We start from the raw sequence: 17,500 nt of genomic DNA on the forward strand, positions 1-17,500 counted from the left end.
TCTCCCCGTTTCCTATTTTCTCCCCCAGCAGCCGGCCATTTTTTTTTCTCATCTTCAACCTGCAGCCGGGTCCCCATCTTCATGGTTTTCCCTTCTCTTTGAAATTAAAGCCAGCCTCTCGGGGGGCTCTCCCTCTGAAACCAAAAGCCATTTTTCTTCTTTCTCACAGAAACCCCCCCCTGGTTTTAATTTTCTCTTCTCCCTCACTCGGCTGCCAGCTTTGTCACCGGCATCACAGCAGCCCCTCCCTCGTTTTGTTTTCCTTCCCAGCCGTGGACACACACCCCTCTAACCGGAACAGCCACAGCCGCCTCACCATCTCCTCCCACTCTCCCTCGCCCTCTGCCAAACAAACCAGCCGCCACCTACACTCACCCTCTCCTCCTCTCTTCACCAACCAAAGCAACCGCTCCTTCTCCAGCCGAAACCAGAGAAACAGAGCCACCCCTGGCCTTTTTTTTTTAGCCAGCAACAAACCGACAGCCCCCCTCTCTTTCAAAAACCTAACCGGAGCAGCCACTCCGTTTCCCCCAAGCCACAAATCTGCCCTCTCTCACCTGAAAAAGACCAACGGCCACAGACCCAGCAACAGAATCTCCCCTTCTCAGCAGTGTCTCCTCCTCCTCCGGACCATCAACGCCGTCCGCCAACCGCAGCAGCTCCTCCCCACGGACCCGATCTGCTCACCACCGAGGAAACATCTCCACCGCAGCAGCATCCCTGCCGCCAGAACTGCCCAACAGCGGCCACAGAAGCTGGATCTGTCACCAGCAGAGGAAAACGCACCAAAAAAAAAAGGAAGGGATAATCAGATCTGAAAAGTAAAGAAAAAAATTAAAATCGACTGGATGTGGGGTTTTGTTTGAGATTTGCAGGTGACGGGCAGTAGGGGATTGAAGAGAGGAATAAGCCATTACAGCCCCCCCCATTTTCGGTTGTTTTCACGGCGGCGCGTGGACCCACGCGCCGCAGTGGTGGTGCGTGAGGTCCACGCGCCGCACTGTTACCGAGCCCAGAAACCATGACGAACACTGTTCCCGCTGCAGAAGTCCCTCATTGAAATTTTTAGAATTTTAGGGACTGTTTCTTGTAACTTTTAAATTAATTAATGTAATTTTTATTTATTTATTTTGAATTTGAAGTTGTATTTGTATTTGTATTTGTATTGGGATGTAAAAGAAAAAGAAAAGAAAAATGAATAATAAAAAGAAAGTTGTGTGTGTGTTTGTATTTTTTTTATTTTATATTATTGAATTATAAAAAAACAAAAGGAATTAATTGTTAATTTAAATATGATTAAATATCTCAAGGACAAATAAAATCAAGTTGTATTTTCCACGAAAATATAAGGACAAGTTTCTATATATATTCGGGGATTTAATAACTGATTTATTCAAGCCTTAGAATTTAATTAATAGTTTAAATTTTCTTAAATATGGTTAAATATCTCAAGGACAAATAAAATCAAGTTGTATTTTCCATGAAAATGTGAGAACAAGTTTCTACATATATTCGGGGATTTAATAACTGATTTATTCAAGCCTAAGAATTTAATTAATATTTTAAATTTTCAAATCACATCAGAACACGAAGCAGCTTACTTCAGGTAGGGTGTGTTAGGGGTGCTAATACCTTCCCTAACCACAACCAGTCCCTTACCCATGATCTCTGACAAGACCAGTACATCAGGTTTCCTAGTAGCCCTCAATAAATTACTAGGTGGCGACTCCCACGAACGAATTCAAAGCAAATGCAACAACGAGAAAAATCGCCAGCCGATGCCGCGCGCCTGATTATTTTTTTGGGGTGCGACAAATTTTATCAATTTATCATCATATTTCAGCCTCCCGTCTAAAGGGCACGGCTGCCTCCGCTGCCGAAACTAGAAGGCATACCAACAGCCAACGGTAGTAACAAGCTCAACCGGCAGGTTCTCTTCCAGTAATGCTAGAAACATAGGGAAGGGAGGAAGGAATCGAGGCGGAGAAGACCGAGGCTTTGGAGGCTATAACGGGCAGCAGAATCAGACTCCATATCAGAATTAAAACAATATTATGATAACAGGAATGGCGGCCAAAGCCCACGGTTGGAGCTCTACAACTCTTAGAAGTTAGAATCCCACAACTCCTTTATGTCCTCCAAGGCACGCACATTATTTTTCCATATGCAAAGCGTGGGTCTTTATAATCCTACCACTTGGTACCTAGACATTGCAGCTTTTCATCATATTGCTTTTGACATTGCCTCCTGAAACCAGACATCATTTTACATTCTTTTCTTCCATGTCAAGGTTCGGACTCGCCTACAGCATTCTTCCATCCTTCCATGCCATGGTCCTGATATTAGTTATAGTTAGGGGTGAGCAAAAAAACTGATAAACTGATTAAACCGAGAAAACTAGAAAAAAAATAATTGAAAAAACCTAAAAAAAGAAAACCGAATTAACCGATTAAAAAATCACAAAAAAATTCCGGCTCGATTTTTAAAATCTGAAACCGATTGAACCGAACAGAACCGGTTCAACCAGCTAGCACTTGAAAAAAAACCAACTATAAATACAATGTTTTCTAACCCTAAAATCACATTCAGCCATCAGCCACCACCCCTCCTTTCTCGGCAGATCTCTTCCCCCTTTACTCTCACTTTACTCCCTTCTCTACATATCTCTCCCTTTACTCTCACTTTAGTCTCTAAGTAAGGAAGCCCCTTTGAAAGCATTATTTATTATCTGAGTGAATCCCGTCTTGTGACAAGTTTAAAAGAAGAACTATTGAAAGCGAGGATAGCGGATTATCTTCTCAGGAAAGCTAGCAAGCCATCTACTTTCTTTCCTTCACCTCTCAAGTAGTAAGGCTTTCCACCCTGCCGGTCCTAATTAAATAAAAGATCTTATCAGACTAGCCATTGGTTGCTTTATCAAATCTTGTTTTAATTTTTCTCCATTTACTCTCTAGTCTCTGCTTTGATTTCATTTACTCTCCTTTGCTTTGATTTTTCTCCCCTTCCTTTACTCTATGTAAATCTAAAGTTATATGCGATAAAAGCAAATGATATCATTGAGATACCAAGATGAAACATCACTTTAACAAGTTTCAAGGAATTATTAATGAGTTGCCTGCAATGGGTATTAACTTTGATGATGAGATACATGGATTATGGCTTCTTAAAAGTTTACGAAACTATTTAGAATGTCACTATCTAACTGAGATGTTCTAAACGAGGAGATGAGAAGAAAGACATCGGGTTCATCTTCCCGGTCACTAATTATCTGTTTGAACCGGTTTGGAAGGGGAAAAAACCGAATCAAACTGAACCGAACCGGAATTAATCGGTTTGAACCGGTTTTTGGTTCGGTTCGGTTCGGTTTGGTTTAAAAAATTAAAAAAAAAAATTCAATTTGATTGTTTATTCTGATTCAAAACCAGACCGAACTGGAAATGCTCAACCCTAGTAACCCTAGTTATAGTGATCTCATCGCAGTAAAGCCGTCCATTTGAATTTACAGGGAAGGGTAGGTGGGCTTCTCTTTGCGTTTTGCAAGGATCAGTTGGGTTGACCTTTTGTTGCCACAATTCAATTTTCCTATGCCTTTGCGTTTTGGATGCTGAAACCGAACTCTAAAGTTACATGTTCATAGGTCCAAAGCCAGTATAAGTCAGGCTTGAAGCCTGCGTTCTTTAGTAGACCTTGAAGCCCATTTATCACCTCTGGGCCATAGTCGCCCGTCTGCAAAGGAAATAATTGTTCTGGGAAAAACTAACTCGAGGATGGCGCCGATGGTCAGCCTCCAGAAGGTTGATAAATAGAACCCAATACGGAAAAATATCCATGCATGCACCATCCTGTAATTTGCGTTCGTATATCATTCAGATTTCGTATGATCAAGCATCACTCTCATGATAAATAGCTGAGGGTTTTTGTTTTCCCTTTTTTTTTTTTTTCGAATAGTAGATAGTGAGTGAAGTTAAATCAAGACCTAATTACAATTTTCTTATATGAATAATACTAGTTTTACGGAACATTTTTTAAAATTTTCAAGCACTAGATTTATTTATGATCTATTATTAGAATCCATCCATTCAATGTTTAAAATTCTTGGGTGGTAAATCTTGAAAAGAAAATATATTATAAAATTAGCATTAATAAACTTTATACATACAGCCTTGTTACCAAGTATAAATTATACCTATGATAATTGCGATATATATATATATATATATATATATATATATATATATATATATATATTTCTCATGAATTTGATAAGTTAATTTGAGTTTTTTTAATAATTTTTTTAAATTTCATCTTTCAAAGTTGATTAGTAATTGATTTTTATTATTTATTTTGATTTACTTTTTATAAAGTTATCTTAGTCTAATAACACAGGTCACAAGTTTGACATGTAAAGTTGAGTTGACTTATGTTATTTTAAAAAAAAAAAATTATCTTTTCAATATTATATTGATTGAGGATTGAGGTTTATATTTTTATTGATTTAGGTCTTATGACCCAGGTTATGGATATGACAAGTTATGTCAGGTTAACCTAGATTAATTTAGTATGTTGTCATCTCATTATTTTTTTAAAAAGTTATTGTCTTGAATTATTTTTGTTAAATTATATTTTTATTAGTTATTTAGTTTGTTTTTAGATCTATAAAATCAATAAATTATATCAAATCGACCTCTATAAAATTTAATTTTTTTATGCTAGAAAATATTTTAATAATACTTGAATAATTTTTTTACCCTGTGTTGTCAATAGTCAAGTGACTACTAAGTGAGGATTTTCGAACTTCATTGTCATCCATGAGAATTAATTAATTATCAAGACCAAAGTTGTTAAAATCACAACTTAACTCGTAAAATTTTTATGATTTTACGAGTCAACATGCATTTAACGTGTTAAATCAAATTAAAAACTTAAAATCAGTAAAATCGGATTTAACTCATATAAAATCAGTAAAAGTTATAAACTCTGTAAAATTGGTCCAATTTTATGAGTTTATTAAATTTGTAATATGAACTAAGTCAAATTCAAATTTGGTCTTAAAATGTTTGTTGACTAATTTTGCGAGTTCGAACATATCTTTCAAACCATATATTGGATAAAGCTGGAATTTTACAGGGAAATATTAGATACATGAAAATATATTGTAGTAAATTTTTCAACTCAGATGGAGTTAGGAAACATAATATTTCAGAAGATCAAATTTAGTAAACTAATATTGTCAAATATGTCGAACAATACCTTCCCGTATTGTTTGAGACATATCTAGAGCTACTGATGAAATTTTACTTCGATTAAAGTTGTATAAAAACTAGACATCTGAAACTTTCCAACTATATATCATAGACCCAATAATTCATTAAAATGAGAGAGAACGATATGTTTGAAATCAGAAATCAAATCTGCCAAGAATATACACAAATTGAAGATTCAGGCTACATGGAGGAATTTTAATATGAAGAATTTTTTTTATTATTATATTATATTTATTTAAATAATTTTAAATAATTATTTTTAATTTGAATTTTTTTTCTAGCACATTAGACATTGTTTAAGGGTTTATTTTATTATTGAATTTAGGTTAATTAATTATTAATTTAAACTTATTAGCTTGTAACCCAAAAGAGATCTATCAAGATTTATTGTGATGGGAACAACCACATTGTCACTGAATTTATATGTGCTTTCTATCTTTCATGATTTCTTTATCTTGAAATTTTTTTTTTTTAGATTTTTTTATTTTTTCATGTCATTAATTTATTAATTCATACCATCTATCTCATTTTATTTTAATCACTCATTAATTATAATATTGTTGACTTATTTTATCAAATTTTAATGTAACTTAATATCTTGACTAGAATTATTAATATATAATTAATTACAAAAAATTATTTATAATTTTAAAATTTAAATTTACATTTCGAATCTATATTATATTTTTTATATCATGTTAAAAAATATTTTTAACAATCTTTATCAAGAAGTTAGATATTGGATGAATCTATGGATAAACCAGAAATTAATCACGACGTAACATCGTACTTTGTGCCGACTAAACAGGGTCCATGAATTGGTTGCTTTCCAGACATGTAGGAGATGGACATGGCTGAATTTCTGGAGCTCTAAATCCTTATCCATGGCCGTACAATAGTTGGTGGGTCTTGCGTGCTATTTGGAATGTATTTGGATAAACACTGTTTCAAATTAATATCTCACACGATTGACCTCCTGTTACATTATTATTATTATTTTTTTTTTTTTTGTAATCCGGGGTGTCCAGGCTAGTTTGCACGCACCACAACTAATCTCCGGGCTCACTGAACATCTTGCAAGCCCAATGAACATGTAAAGTACTGCGAGGGTGACAGACGTACATAAATAAAGCTTAAACCCTGGTATGGAGAAAGGAAATAAATCCCTTTAACCACTAGGTCACAGCCCCATGTATCCTCTTGTTACATTATTTGTTTTACTGGTTATGGCATCATTTTGATACTTGTTTCTCGAATCAAGATTATATACTTCTATTGTTTCTTTCGGAAACTGGACTTATGTGTTCACGAACAATTTATTTCTACAGCCTTCCTTGAATTTTAAATCAAAATCATAACATAAAGAATAAGTTCTTCCACCACTCGAGTCAAGCTTGAAGAATAAGTTCTTCCTTGAACTTATGTGTCGTTATTTTGCTACCATAATATTGACGTAGTAGAAAGATATGTAAAATGATACTTGTGATCGTGATTCATTCATAACAATGATTCATGATGATCCATTGAAATTTTTGGAAGGCTTGTTGGGACTTAGAAAAAAATCTGTTTAAGAGTCCGGTTATAGTTATTTTTTAAAAAATATTTTTTATTCAGAAATATATTAAAATAATTTTTTTTAAAAAAAAATTATTTTTAATATCAATGTATTAAAATTATTTAAAAACACCAAAAATATATTAATTTAAAGTAAAGAAAAAAATAATTTTTTTTTAAATTTTTTTCAAAAATGTTTTTAAAATACAAAAATAAATAGGATATTTATTAGCAAATGATTTGGCAGTTTATATAACCATGTTTTTTCCTTTGTAAAATGACTCAAAATCCTATTGGTTTAGGTTATTTATTTCTTGTAAGGGGCAGATTCTTAGTCATTGTCCGAGTTATTTATTTGCTAATGTATAGAAAACGACTCTAGGTTGATCATTCATTCTATCTTATACAACACGACTTAGGTTTTAAAAATTAATCTTTAAAAGAACATACTTCGTCATAATTCTTTTACTTGTCGTAATATATAATGTTAATTCAAGATTTCTGAAGTTGTTAGCAATATATATATATATATATATATATATATATATATATATATATATATATATATTGCAATTTATCTTTCCTGCAATTTCTTTTTTGTGAGTTTATTTATAACTTCATGTTTTAACTTTTTTACTGCTTTATTTGCATGTTTTTGATTTATTTATTTCTTTTATTGTCATGCAATTTAACTTTTTTATCTTTTTTTACACCAGCTTATTCTATGTGAAGTTGTGTAGTCTAATTATTGCAATAAATCTTTGTGATTTTCCACTCAATGAACTAATGAATAGTTTCCAATAATTAGTAAGTCATATGAACGGTTATAGTTTATCATGATTGTTTTTCATGATTAATATTTATCTTGATGAGTATGATTTATTACTCATATTAATATTACTTGAATCTGCAGGTTTAATATAAACCTAAAGATTAATTTATTGTTTGATCCGAACATACTTGTTTAACTCTCAACTTAACCTTATGGTTTAATATTTAAATTGGTTTTATAGATTAATAAACACAGTTATAAGTTGATCGGTCTATCTTACCATTTATAGAATAGGTATTAATTACTTGATATTGATCTTTCCCAAGTTTTGTTCTTCCTTTTGTTCCTTCATGCATGGTTGTGTCTATTTTCTCTCCTTTTTTTTCTTGACGTCTGAAACGAAAGAGAGACTATTGTTTGCATTTGATGAGGAGCTTGTAACTACGATTGTAATAATTTGATTTGGCGTGCCTCCCCCGTTCAAGCCAAAAAATCCCATTATTCATGGTAATAAAAAAATATAATGGGAGTAATTTTTTATTTTTATAGTGTTAAAGAATCATCTCAATCCAATAGTTTAAACTATTAAATAAGGTTTCAAGAATCTTCTCAACTCAATAGTTTAAGTTATTAGATGAGGTTTCAAAATATAATTTATATTATTCTCTAACACACTCACTAAAGTGAAAACTCTTTGGGCTTGAAACTTGTACAGATCCACATTACCTTGTGCTTGATTTTTTATCAAATAAATAGGGATGAGGAGATTCGAACTTGTAACCACTTGATCATCAAAACTCTGATACCATGTTAAAAAACCAATTTCAATTCAATAGCTTAAACTGTTAGGTAAGATTACAAGATATGATTTATATTGTTCTCTAATATAAAAAATTATAGCCTTGATGGCCAAGTAAATTCAAAGAAAAAACTAGACTATATGGAAAAAAATACTCACAAATAATATAAATTATTAGAATAGTTTTTGAATAACACTGGACAGTAAAAGAAATAAACTGGATAAAAAAAGGTTACTAAGATATTTAAGTTTAAGAAAATATATATAGTTCAACAAAGAGAACAGATTAGGGTTCTAAAAGTACTATTGAGTAATAATAGATAACTAAGAAATAAATAAGTTAAGGTTCTTAGAAGAAAAAAAATCCTAATAAATTATAAAGTTTTTTTTTATAGACAACAACCTAAGAATATCAGGTATTGCACAAGAAAGACTGTAAGAAGGTAGTTAATAATGCAATAAATAAAGCATAATTAAAAAGTATAAAGGTGAAAAGAAAAATAAAGTATCGAGATTGAAATATAAATTTGCAGAGAAAAAATATATGTATTGGAGAAAGACTAGAAAATTACAATGAGAGTAATTCTCTATTTGTGAAAAAACTATTGAATTAATGGCCGAGTAAATTCAGAGAAAAACCTCGACTGCATAGAAAAACGGGATTCAAAATCGAAAAAGGAAAGAAATCTTGAAAAAAGAAAGAAACCTAGTTATCCACGAATCTACGAGGAGTTAGGGTAGACAAAAGCAGGTCCAAGAATATTGACTGTTGACTGTAATTAATAGTCCATCCAGGTAATAAATATCCTAATGATTGAGAATTGACGATATGTACAACGTTAATGGAGATCATATCTCCAACCATAGCTAAAAGAGACAGGAAGAGGGTGTGAAAAGATACGAGACAAATAGAGTCTTGACACACCCGAGTTGAGTTGAACTGAGCTGAAGGAGTAAACGAAGACTTGAAATAGTAGTTGTGTTTTTATTACAGCGAGTGGGGGCAACAGACACGGCTTGTGTGGGGCTTATTAGATTCCAAAATCAAACGTGGTGGCGTCATAAAATTAATGAAAAAGTGTACTGCTCCTCTCTCTCTCTCTCACGCACTCACTCAAGAGAAACCCGCATTTACATCACACACACGCCACTCTCTTTCCTAACCTTTTCCTAATTTCCCTCCCTCTCTCTTTCTCTCTCTCCCCTCCCTAAATTCTCTCTCTTTCAGGCGATCTTGATCTGGAACATTAACAAACCACCATTTCTTGTCAAGTTATTCTGTACCTTTTTAAAAAAAGTAATTTAAGGGCTGCTATTGTTTTTGATTTTTAGGTTATAGGAGCTGTAATTGAGGGGTTTTGGCCATGTATGTGACCTTTTTTTCGGGATCCATGGATGTGTTTGGGATTTCTGGGGGGGGGGGCATAGAGAGGATGACTAGGACCAAGTTTTTGGGGTTTGATTTTAGTGAGAATTTAAGTTGAAGCAGTACTGATATGTATATGGGATTGGAATTTCATTTCTGCTCTGTTCTTTACTGGGTTAATTTGTGTGCAAGTTGTGCTTCTTTATTTGGTTGAATTGGGTTCTAGTTGCTTTTATTTTTTGGGTTTTGATAATTTAAAGGGATGGAGGCTACAATTGGTGGAAAGTCTCGTCATTTCTACGGTGGTCCAGTGGTGTCGGATTTAAAGGCAGTTGGGAAAAAGAGTTTAGAATGGGATTTGAATGACTGGAAATGGGACGGTGATCTTTTTAAAGCTAGTCCATTGAATTCTGCACCATCTGATTGCAGGAGTAGGCAGTTGTTCCCTACTGGATCTGTACTTCATGAGAATGCGGGTTTGTGGAACAGTTCATCTTCTTGTTCCGATGACAATGACAACTTGGGGGATGAGAAAGGAAAGAGAGAATTGGAGAAGAGGAGAAGGGTTGTTTTTGTTGAAGATGAAAACTTGAATTATGAAGTTGGGTCCCTTAATTTGAAGCTAGGAGAGCAAGTCTACCCCATCATGGATGAAGATGCAAAGAGTGGAAAGAAGACAAAGGTTACTATGACTGCTTCAAATCGTGCAGTTTGTCAGGTGGAGGATTGTAGGGCTGATCTGAGCAATGCCAAGGATTATCACCGACGACACAAGGTTTGCAATGCGCACTCTAAGGCCAGCATGGCATTGGTGGGGAATGTTATGCAGCGGTTCTGCCAGCAATGTAGCAGGTCAGTTTGGGTTGCAGTTTCTTTGTGCGAAGAAACATTTCAGAGTGTTGCCAACTTTGATCATGATCATGGCAGTACCTTCTTTACAAACTGTGTTATAAAAACCGCAGTACACCATTGAATTTGTTTGCATCAAGCTATTGTAGTTAATATTATGCAGCTTCATTTTTGGGTCATGAGCATATTATGTAAAGATGTATTTCTTTAAACTAGTTAGACTCAACATGGTTATACTTATGGGCAGGTTTCATGTTCTTCAAGAGTTTGATGAAGGTAAAAGAAGCTGTCGCAGGCGTTTGGCAGGGCATAACAAGCGGAGGAGGAAGACGCATCCTGAAAATTTAGTCAATGAAGGTTCATTGAATGATGAAAAGGGTAGCAGCTATCTGCTGATAAGTTTACTGAGGATTCTCTCCAATTTGCACTGTAAGCACATCAAGTTTTTGTACTCTGTTGCTTTTTGCCCATGCTGGGAGGAACTGTTATAAATTAATTGCTGGAAATGGCCTACAAAGTCTTGACTAAATCAAACCAACTACTTGCAAAAAAAATTTCCATCATGCCAAAACTGTAAATATAACTCAAAGACCCTTCAAACAGGATCAAAGCATGGGATGGCGATATTTATTTGGCTGTTCATTTATAAAAGCTTTGGGAAAGTGGGTTGTAGCCGACTCTTCACTTGTTGGGGAGAGTTGGGTTGGGGGTCGAAGTTTTGTAGTTATAGGAAAAATTGTTTCACAGGCTTAGTCTACACAGGTTTGACCAATCATTGATTAATGCAATGGACATAGATTATTCGATTGATCTGGTTTACAAAGACCGATTCTATGCAGCAACTACTAGGATTAGAGGCCTTCTCTTATTTATCATTTTACTTTATGTGGAACAAGGGTATTGCTTACAATTTCCATTATTATTAGCTGGTCCAATTCTCTTACAAGTTTCAAAATGTTAAAATTCTCAATTGTACCCTGTCTGTTTTGGTTGGTTTGGAAGAGAACTTATCAGGTACTCCTGGTGTATTGCTACCCCGCCGCATTAACTACCTATAGGGTTCCATTTTTGTGAGTCAGGAGCAATACAATACACCAGAAGTACTTAATGATCTCTCTGTTCGAAAATTCCAATAAAAGAGAAAGACAAGTGCCTTTTCTTTCCAACTAAAATTTTAAGTGGGTATCATTCTTTTGTGCACTTCAAAAAAAAAAGTTGTGCACTTCAAAAAAAAAAAAAGTCAAAAAGTATTTTCTTGTACACATTAGCCTCAAGGCATATTCTTATAGCTAATAATTTTATGTGCCTGGTTATGTCAAACTATCTGTGATCTCTTTCCCCGAAGATAGGTACACGTGTAATAAAAGAAAGCTTTGACAGATCCAACAAAGACCTGGGAATTAGATCCTGTTACTTTTCTCCCTCTCCTTCGTCGGGCTTGGTCGTTTAACTCCCGTCTCCAAGCATGGGATGCTATTTTTTTGAAGTGTAAAAACTGTCAGCGTTGGTACAAAGCGGGTACCCATTATTGACAAAAAGAATCATCTAAGTTCATTGACTATATTATGGACTAGTTACAAATAAGACATCCATTATGGTTTTCGACTCGCCTTCATCACAACGAACTTGTCCGTTGTGCCAAAAGTGTGAAATCTTAACATACAAGTCCTTCAACGGAGACAATTTTTCTTTAAAGGGAAGTTTATATAAAATATGTAGGTGGAATAAATGTTTCGTAGACTTATTTCATGTAGGTATGATCTATCAAGTTAGTCAGTGCATTTGATTCACTGTTACAATTGGCTAGTGCAATAGGTCCTGATCTGGTTTACGTAGACTAAAAGTCTAGGCCACAACTGAACTTCCTGACCTAGTTCAATGACCTGCCATAACTGTGACCTTTTCTCATTCTCCAGAAGTAATTTTCATGATAAATCAGGAATCTCATTTTAATATAATCAGTTGATATCTGTGTGAGTTTTCATTTCCTTTTCATTTGTTGTCATTATTGTCAAACTCTCTCTCCTTTGATTCTACACCTCTGACTTCTATAAATTGCAGCAAATGGCTCTGATCAAACAAAGGATCAGGATCTGCTTTCTCATATATTGAGGAGCCTGGCGAATCTAGCTGGTGCAACTAATGGAAGTAGCCTATCTGGATCACTGCAAGGATCTCAAGGTTTGGCTAATGCCAGAGCAATCATCGGGAATCTTGATAAAGCGCATGATGCTCTTACAAATGGCCCTGAATCTGCTAGACCTTCTAGCTCAGCTGCTAAGCAAGATGATTGCATTATTTCTCAGGATCTTCTACGGCCTTTGGGTCAATGTGGGACTGTACCTATTTCTGACTTGGTGCAAAAAAGAATATTGGATAATGATGCTCAGGTTGGAACACTTCAAGCTCCTTCAGGTTCACAGTCTAAAACGTTGTTCCCATCAAGAAACAACCTTCAAGCTGAAACAAATGAACCAGAGGCTACTGTTGGAAGGATCAAATTAAATAACTTTGACTTGAATAATGCTTATGATGATTCCCAACACTACGTGGAGAACCTAGAGAGGTCTCATGCACCTGTAGATACAGGTATGGGCTCTTTCAGTTGCCCGTTATGGGTTTGGTCGGACTCACAAAAAACAAGCCCGCCGCATACTAGTGGGAAATCTGATTCAACTTTTAGCCAGTCGCCTTCTAGTTCAAGTGGAGAAGCTCAGGTGTAGTTTTAATCCTTAGATTATATTATGGGCTTGCAGCTTTACAAACCCAATAGTTACTGGCACAGTGCTTGCACACACATTCTACTTCACTTGACTTTTCTTTCTTAACATTTTTCAGATTCGTACAGACAAAATTGTTTTTAAACTCTTTGGAAAAGACCCAAATGATTTCCCAGTTGCGCTGCGAACACAGGTATGTTCTGAACTGCTATTTAGGTGGATTTTCTGTCAAGACAGTTTTCCACTAAACATTCTGATACTATAAATTGTGGTGCATCTCCAGATCCTTGATTGGCTATCTCACAGTCCCACGGACATCGAGAGCTATATAAGGCCCGGATGTATTGTATTGACAATATATCTTTGCCTCGAAAAATCAAAATGGGAAGAGGTATGCCTTATGCTGACTCAGAAATTTTAATTAACCTACACTTACTGAAGAAAGGAATTATTGATTTACTTTATCTTCATTGCTACATACAGATTTGTCTTGATCTAGGAGCAAGTTTAAGTAGGCTTCTTAATACATCTAGTGACTCTTTTTGGCAAACTGGATGGGTGTATGTTAGGGTGCAAAATTGTGTATCCTTTATTTATAATGGTTGGTTGCCCTCTCTCTTGTGATCACAAGTGCTCATGTTTACGCTCGAGGAAAGAAGAGCAGGATTTTGACTGGCTATTTGTGCTGCAGGTAGAGTTGTTTTAGACACACCATTACCTTTAAAGAGCCATAAGAACTGCAGGATCTCAAGCATCACACCTATTGCTGTCTCTTTGTCTGAGAGAACTCAATTTGTAGTCAGAGGCTTTGACATTGCTCAGCCTACGACAAGGTGAATTTATCTTCGCTGTTGGTTAACATTTTATCTGAGAATTGAGAAATAAATTTGACCTTAACCATCTTTGGAAAGTGGGAAGGACAAGTCTCAGGAGTTTTTGTAGAAAATTTTGAAACTAATAGTGCTTAGTGTGAATTGAATCATATTACCTTTCTATTCCAGGCTACTTTGTGCTGTTGAAGGAAAATATCTAGTCCAGGAAACTTGTTATGACTTGATGGATGGTGCTGATACAATGAATGAGCTTGACAAACCCCAGTACTTGAACTTTCAGTGCTCTGTGCCAAATTTTGTTGGAAGAGGCTTTATTGAGGTGCTATCATCTGCTCCTTCTCTCTCATGATGTTGTTGTCTTCTTTACTTTTGCAACTTGGATGGTTCTGTATTAAAGTTCATACGTCTTATCCTTGGAACATTTACATGTTCATATTGTCGTACAGCAGCTTCTTTGCTTTAGTTCTTGAAGTCTCAACTTGTGGTATATTTTGGCCCCAATTTGTACGATTTCATGGTATGCAATAGGTTGAAAGCTTGATACCTTCTTTGTCAAAATTTTATAGCTTTTTGATGGCCAAACATGCATGAATTATGAAGTCTAGGATATGAGAGGGCTGTTTCCCTTGGTATTAACGACTTAGAACCTTTTCTGTCATTGACCTTGAGGCCCTCGGCCACTTCTCTAAGAAGGAAAGGGGATTCCTTATTTATAACTAGCATAATCTCTTTCTCTCTATGTGTGTGTTTGTGTGTGAAATATTATTATTATACAACAAAAGTTGTCCAGCATACTCTTGTGCTGTCCTAAAATAAGGCATCGGAGCTATAATTATCTCTGGAAATGACTATCCTCTTAGGGATCATTTGAATAAGGTTCGAACATAATGGGAAAACTAGAGATAAGGTCTGCTGTGATTTTCTACCTTGCTGAAATTACATTTTGTACAGCTATTTTGAGAATTTTGGGTCTTTGTATCTGTCAGGTTGAAGACCATGGTCTCAGCAGCAGCTTTTTCCCATTCATTGTTGCTGAACCAGAAGTATGTTCAGAAATCCGTATGCTGGAGGATGCAATTCAGGTGGCTGAGACTGCTACTGACATGCATACAATAGCTGAAAGAATGGACATCAAGAATCAAGCGCTGGACTTCATACATGAAATGGGCTGGCTTCTACATAGAAGTCGCTTGAAATTTAGACTGGGCCAGTTGGATCCCAACTTGGATCTCTTCCCTTTCAAACGATTCAAATGGCTTATACAATTCTCCATGGACCATGATTGGTGTGCTGTGGTGAGAAAACTCTTGGCCATTGTGCTTGATGGAACAGTAGATGCTGGGGAGTATTCCTCAATTGAGCTTGCCCTGTTAGATATGGGTCTTCTCCACAGAGCTGTGCGAAGAAACTGCAGGCCCATGGTGGATTTACTATTAAGATACATCCCAGACAAAAAATTCGGTGGAACAGGGACTCAGCAGAATCAACTGGTTGATGGGCGCAACAGCAGATTCATGTTTAAACCTGATGTTGTTGGACCAGCTGGATTGACTCCTCTTCATGTGGCAGCTTGTAGGGATGGTGCTGAGAATGTGTTGGATGCCTTGACTGATGACCCTGGATTGGTATCTATTTCTCTCTGATATCTTCTTTCAAATATTTTAATGGATAGCACATTCAAATCGGTTATGCTAGAACAATTGAATGAAGATCACTCGTGATCTGTTTGGCAAGCATTTAAAACCATCTTTGACCATGCCCATTACTTAGATGATTGGGCCACGAGCTGCACAGATATTCTATTTCTGATCAGTGGCTTGGTAATCTCTGCTTGTCCCTCTCATAATATCTCTGTATATGGTAACAATTATTGCATCACATCCCCTCCCCTCCCCTTCCTTGGAGTTCATTTTGCTGATATCTGTGTACCTTGTGCAGGTGGGAATAGATGCATGGAAGAGGGCTCGTGACAGCACAGGTCTAACACCTTATGATTATGCATGCCTGCGAGGTCATTACTCTTACATTCATCTAATCCAGAGGAAAATCAATAAGAAATCAGGAAGTGGGAACGTGGTGCTTGACATCCCTAGTTCCCTTGTGGATTGCAATTCCAAGCAAAAAGATGGGAATGAATTACCAAAAGTGACCAGCTTGCACACTGAGAAGATCAAAATGAAAGCAACGCATCAGCACTGCAAGTTATGTGAGCAGAAGCTGGTTTGTGGTGCAGCAAGAACATCTCTGGTATACCGGCCAGCAATGCTCTCAATGGTGGCCATTGCAGCCGTCTGTGTATGTGTAGCTCTGCTCTTCAAGAGTTCTCCTGAAGTTCTTGACGTGTTCCAGCCTTTCAGATGGGAATTGCTGAGGTATGGATCAAGCTAAGCTAGATGTACTTGTTAGTATTGCTGGTACAAGGTCTAATATTCTTTTTTTCCCTTCCCGTTTCTCCAAAAAAACAAAAAAAATAAAAAATCACCTGACAACGTGTATGAATTTAGTGGAAAATATGATTTATATGTAATAATAATAGCTAGTTTAATTTATAAAACTATAATAGGGAAATTTGTACTTCCACGTAGACATGCATATGAAGCAGACTCCACTGTTTTTTTTCCCGGTGGGTTGGGTCGGGGGGCAGAGGGTGAAAGAATAATTTATATTTTTCTGGAGTCTCGACTCTTGAGGCTCTTGTGCTTTGAACAGGCTTAAACTTCTAGCAGTGAATTATGAGCTTCATAGCTTGCAATTATTTCTTCAGATTATGGGATTATACATTGTAAGAATTCCAAAGAAGGTTTCAATGAATCCATGAATGAAGTGGTTTAGCAAATCCTAACTATGTCAACCTGTGTGCAAGTTCAAAGGGCAGCTCATGAGAATACATTTGTTTATCGTCTTTTCAAGTTTCATGATCGATGATTTGCTTTTGACTGAATTGAGAAGTTTAGCATAGTTTGTGTGTGTAGAAAAAAAAAATAGTTGGAGTATTCCAGCATAATTTTTCCCCCTCCATTTCGTCTAATATCGTATTTGAGTCAGATTTCTAAACTTAAATTCAAGAGTCACTGTTTGTGGCTATGATGAATTAAGAGAAAGAAATTAAACAAATAAAATTACATTGGTCAAGTAGTTCGCTGAACTTATAAATAAATAACTAGTTCACTAAAGTTATAATATAAGTAATGAAAGGAGAATAATCTCATAAAAAAATAAAAAAAATAAATTTAAAAAAAAAACTAACAAAAAAAAAGAGTATTGTAGAGCAGTTAATTATTGAATTAAAGAAGAAGAAGATGATATGCGGTATTCCATTGGTATTCTTCTGTTTTCTTTTGTT

General features: G+C 35.5%; 1 protein-coding gene across 1 annotated transcript; it reads left to right on the plus strand.

Annotated features, from left to right (window-relative positions):
• Positions 1–9,460: 9,460 nt before the first annotated feature.
• LOC118062380 (squamosa promoter-binding-like protein 1) lies at positions 9,461–16,993 on the plus strand. Its single transcript, XM_035076103.2, has 10 exons — positions 9,461–10,607; positions 10,852–11,033; positions 12,666–13,321; positions 13,443–13,517; positions 13,608–13,715; positions 13,808–13,925; positions 14,016–14,157; positions 14,326–14,476; positions 15,144–15,782; positions 16,096–16,993. Exons 1-10 carry the CDS (start codon positions 10,018–10,020, stop codon positions 16,543–16,545), a joined length of 3,111 nt encoding a protein of 1,036 aa, XP_034931994.1. The 5' UTR covers positions 9,461–10,017; the 3' UTR covers positions 16,546–16,993.
• The last annotated feature ends 507 nt before the right edge of the window (positions 16,994–17,500 follow it).

This window comes from Populus alba, chromosome 8 (genome assembly GCF_005239225.2).
Source record: "Populus alba chromosome 8, ASM523922v2, whole genome shotgun sequence".
Classification (NCBI taxonomy): domain Eukaryota; kingdom Viridiplantae; phylum Streptophyta; class Magnoliopsida; order Malpighiales; family Salicaceae; genus Populus; species Populus alba.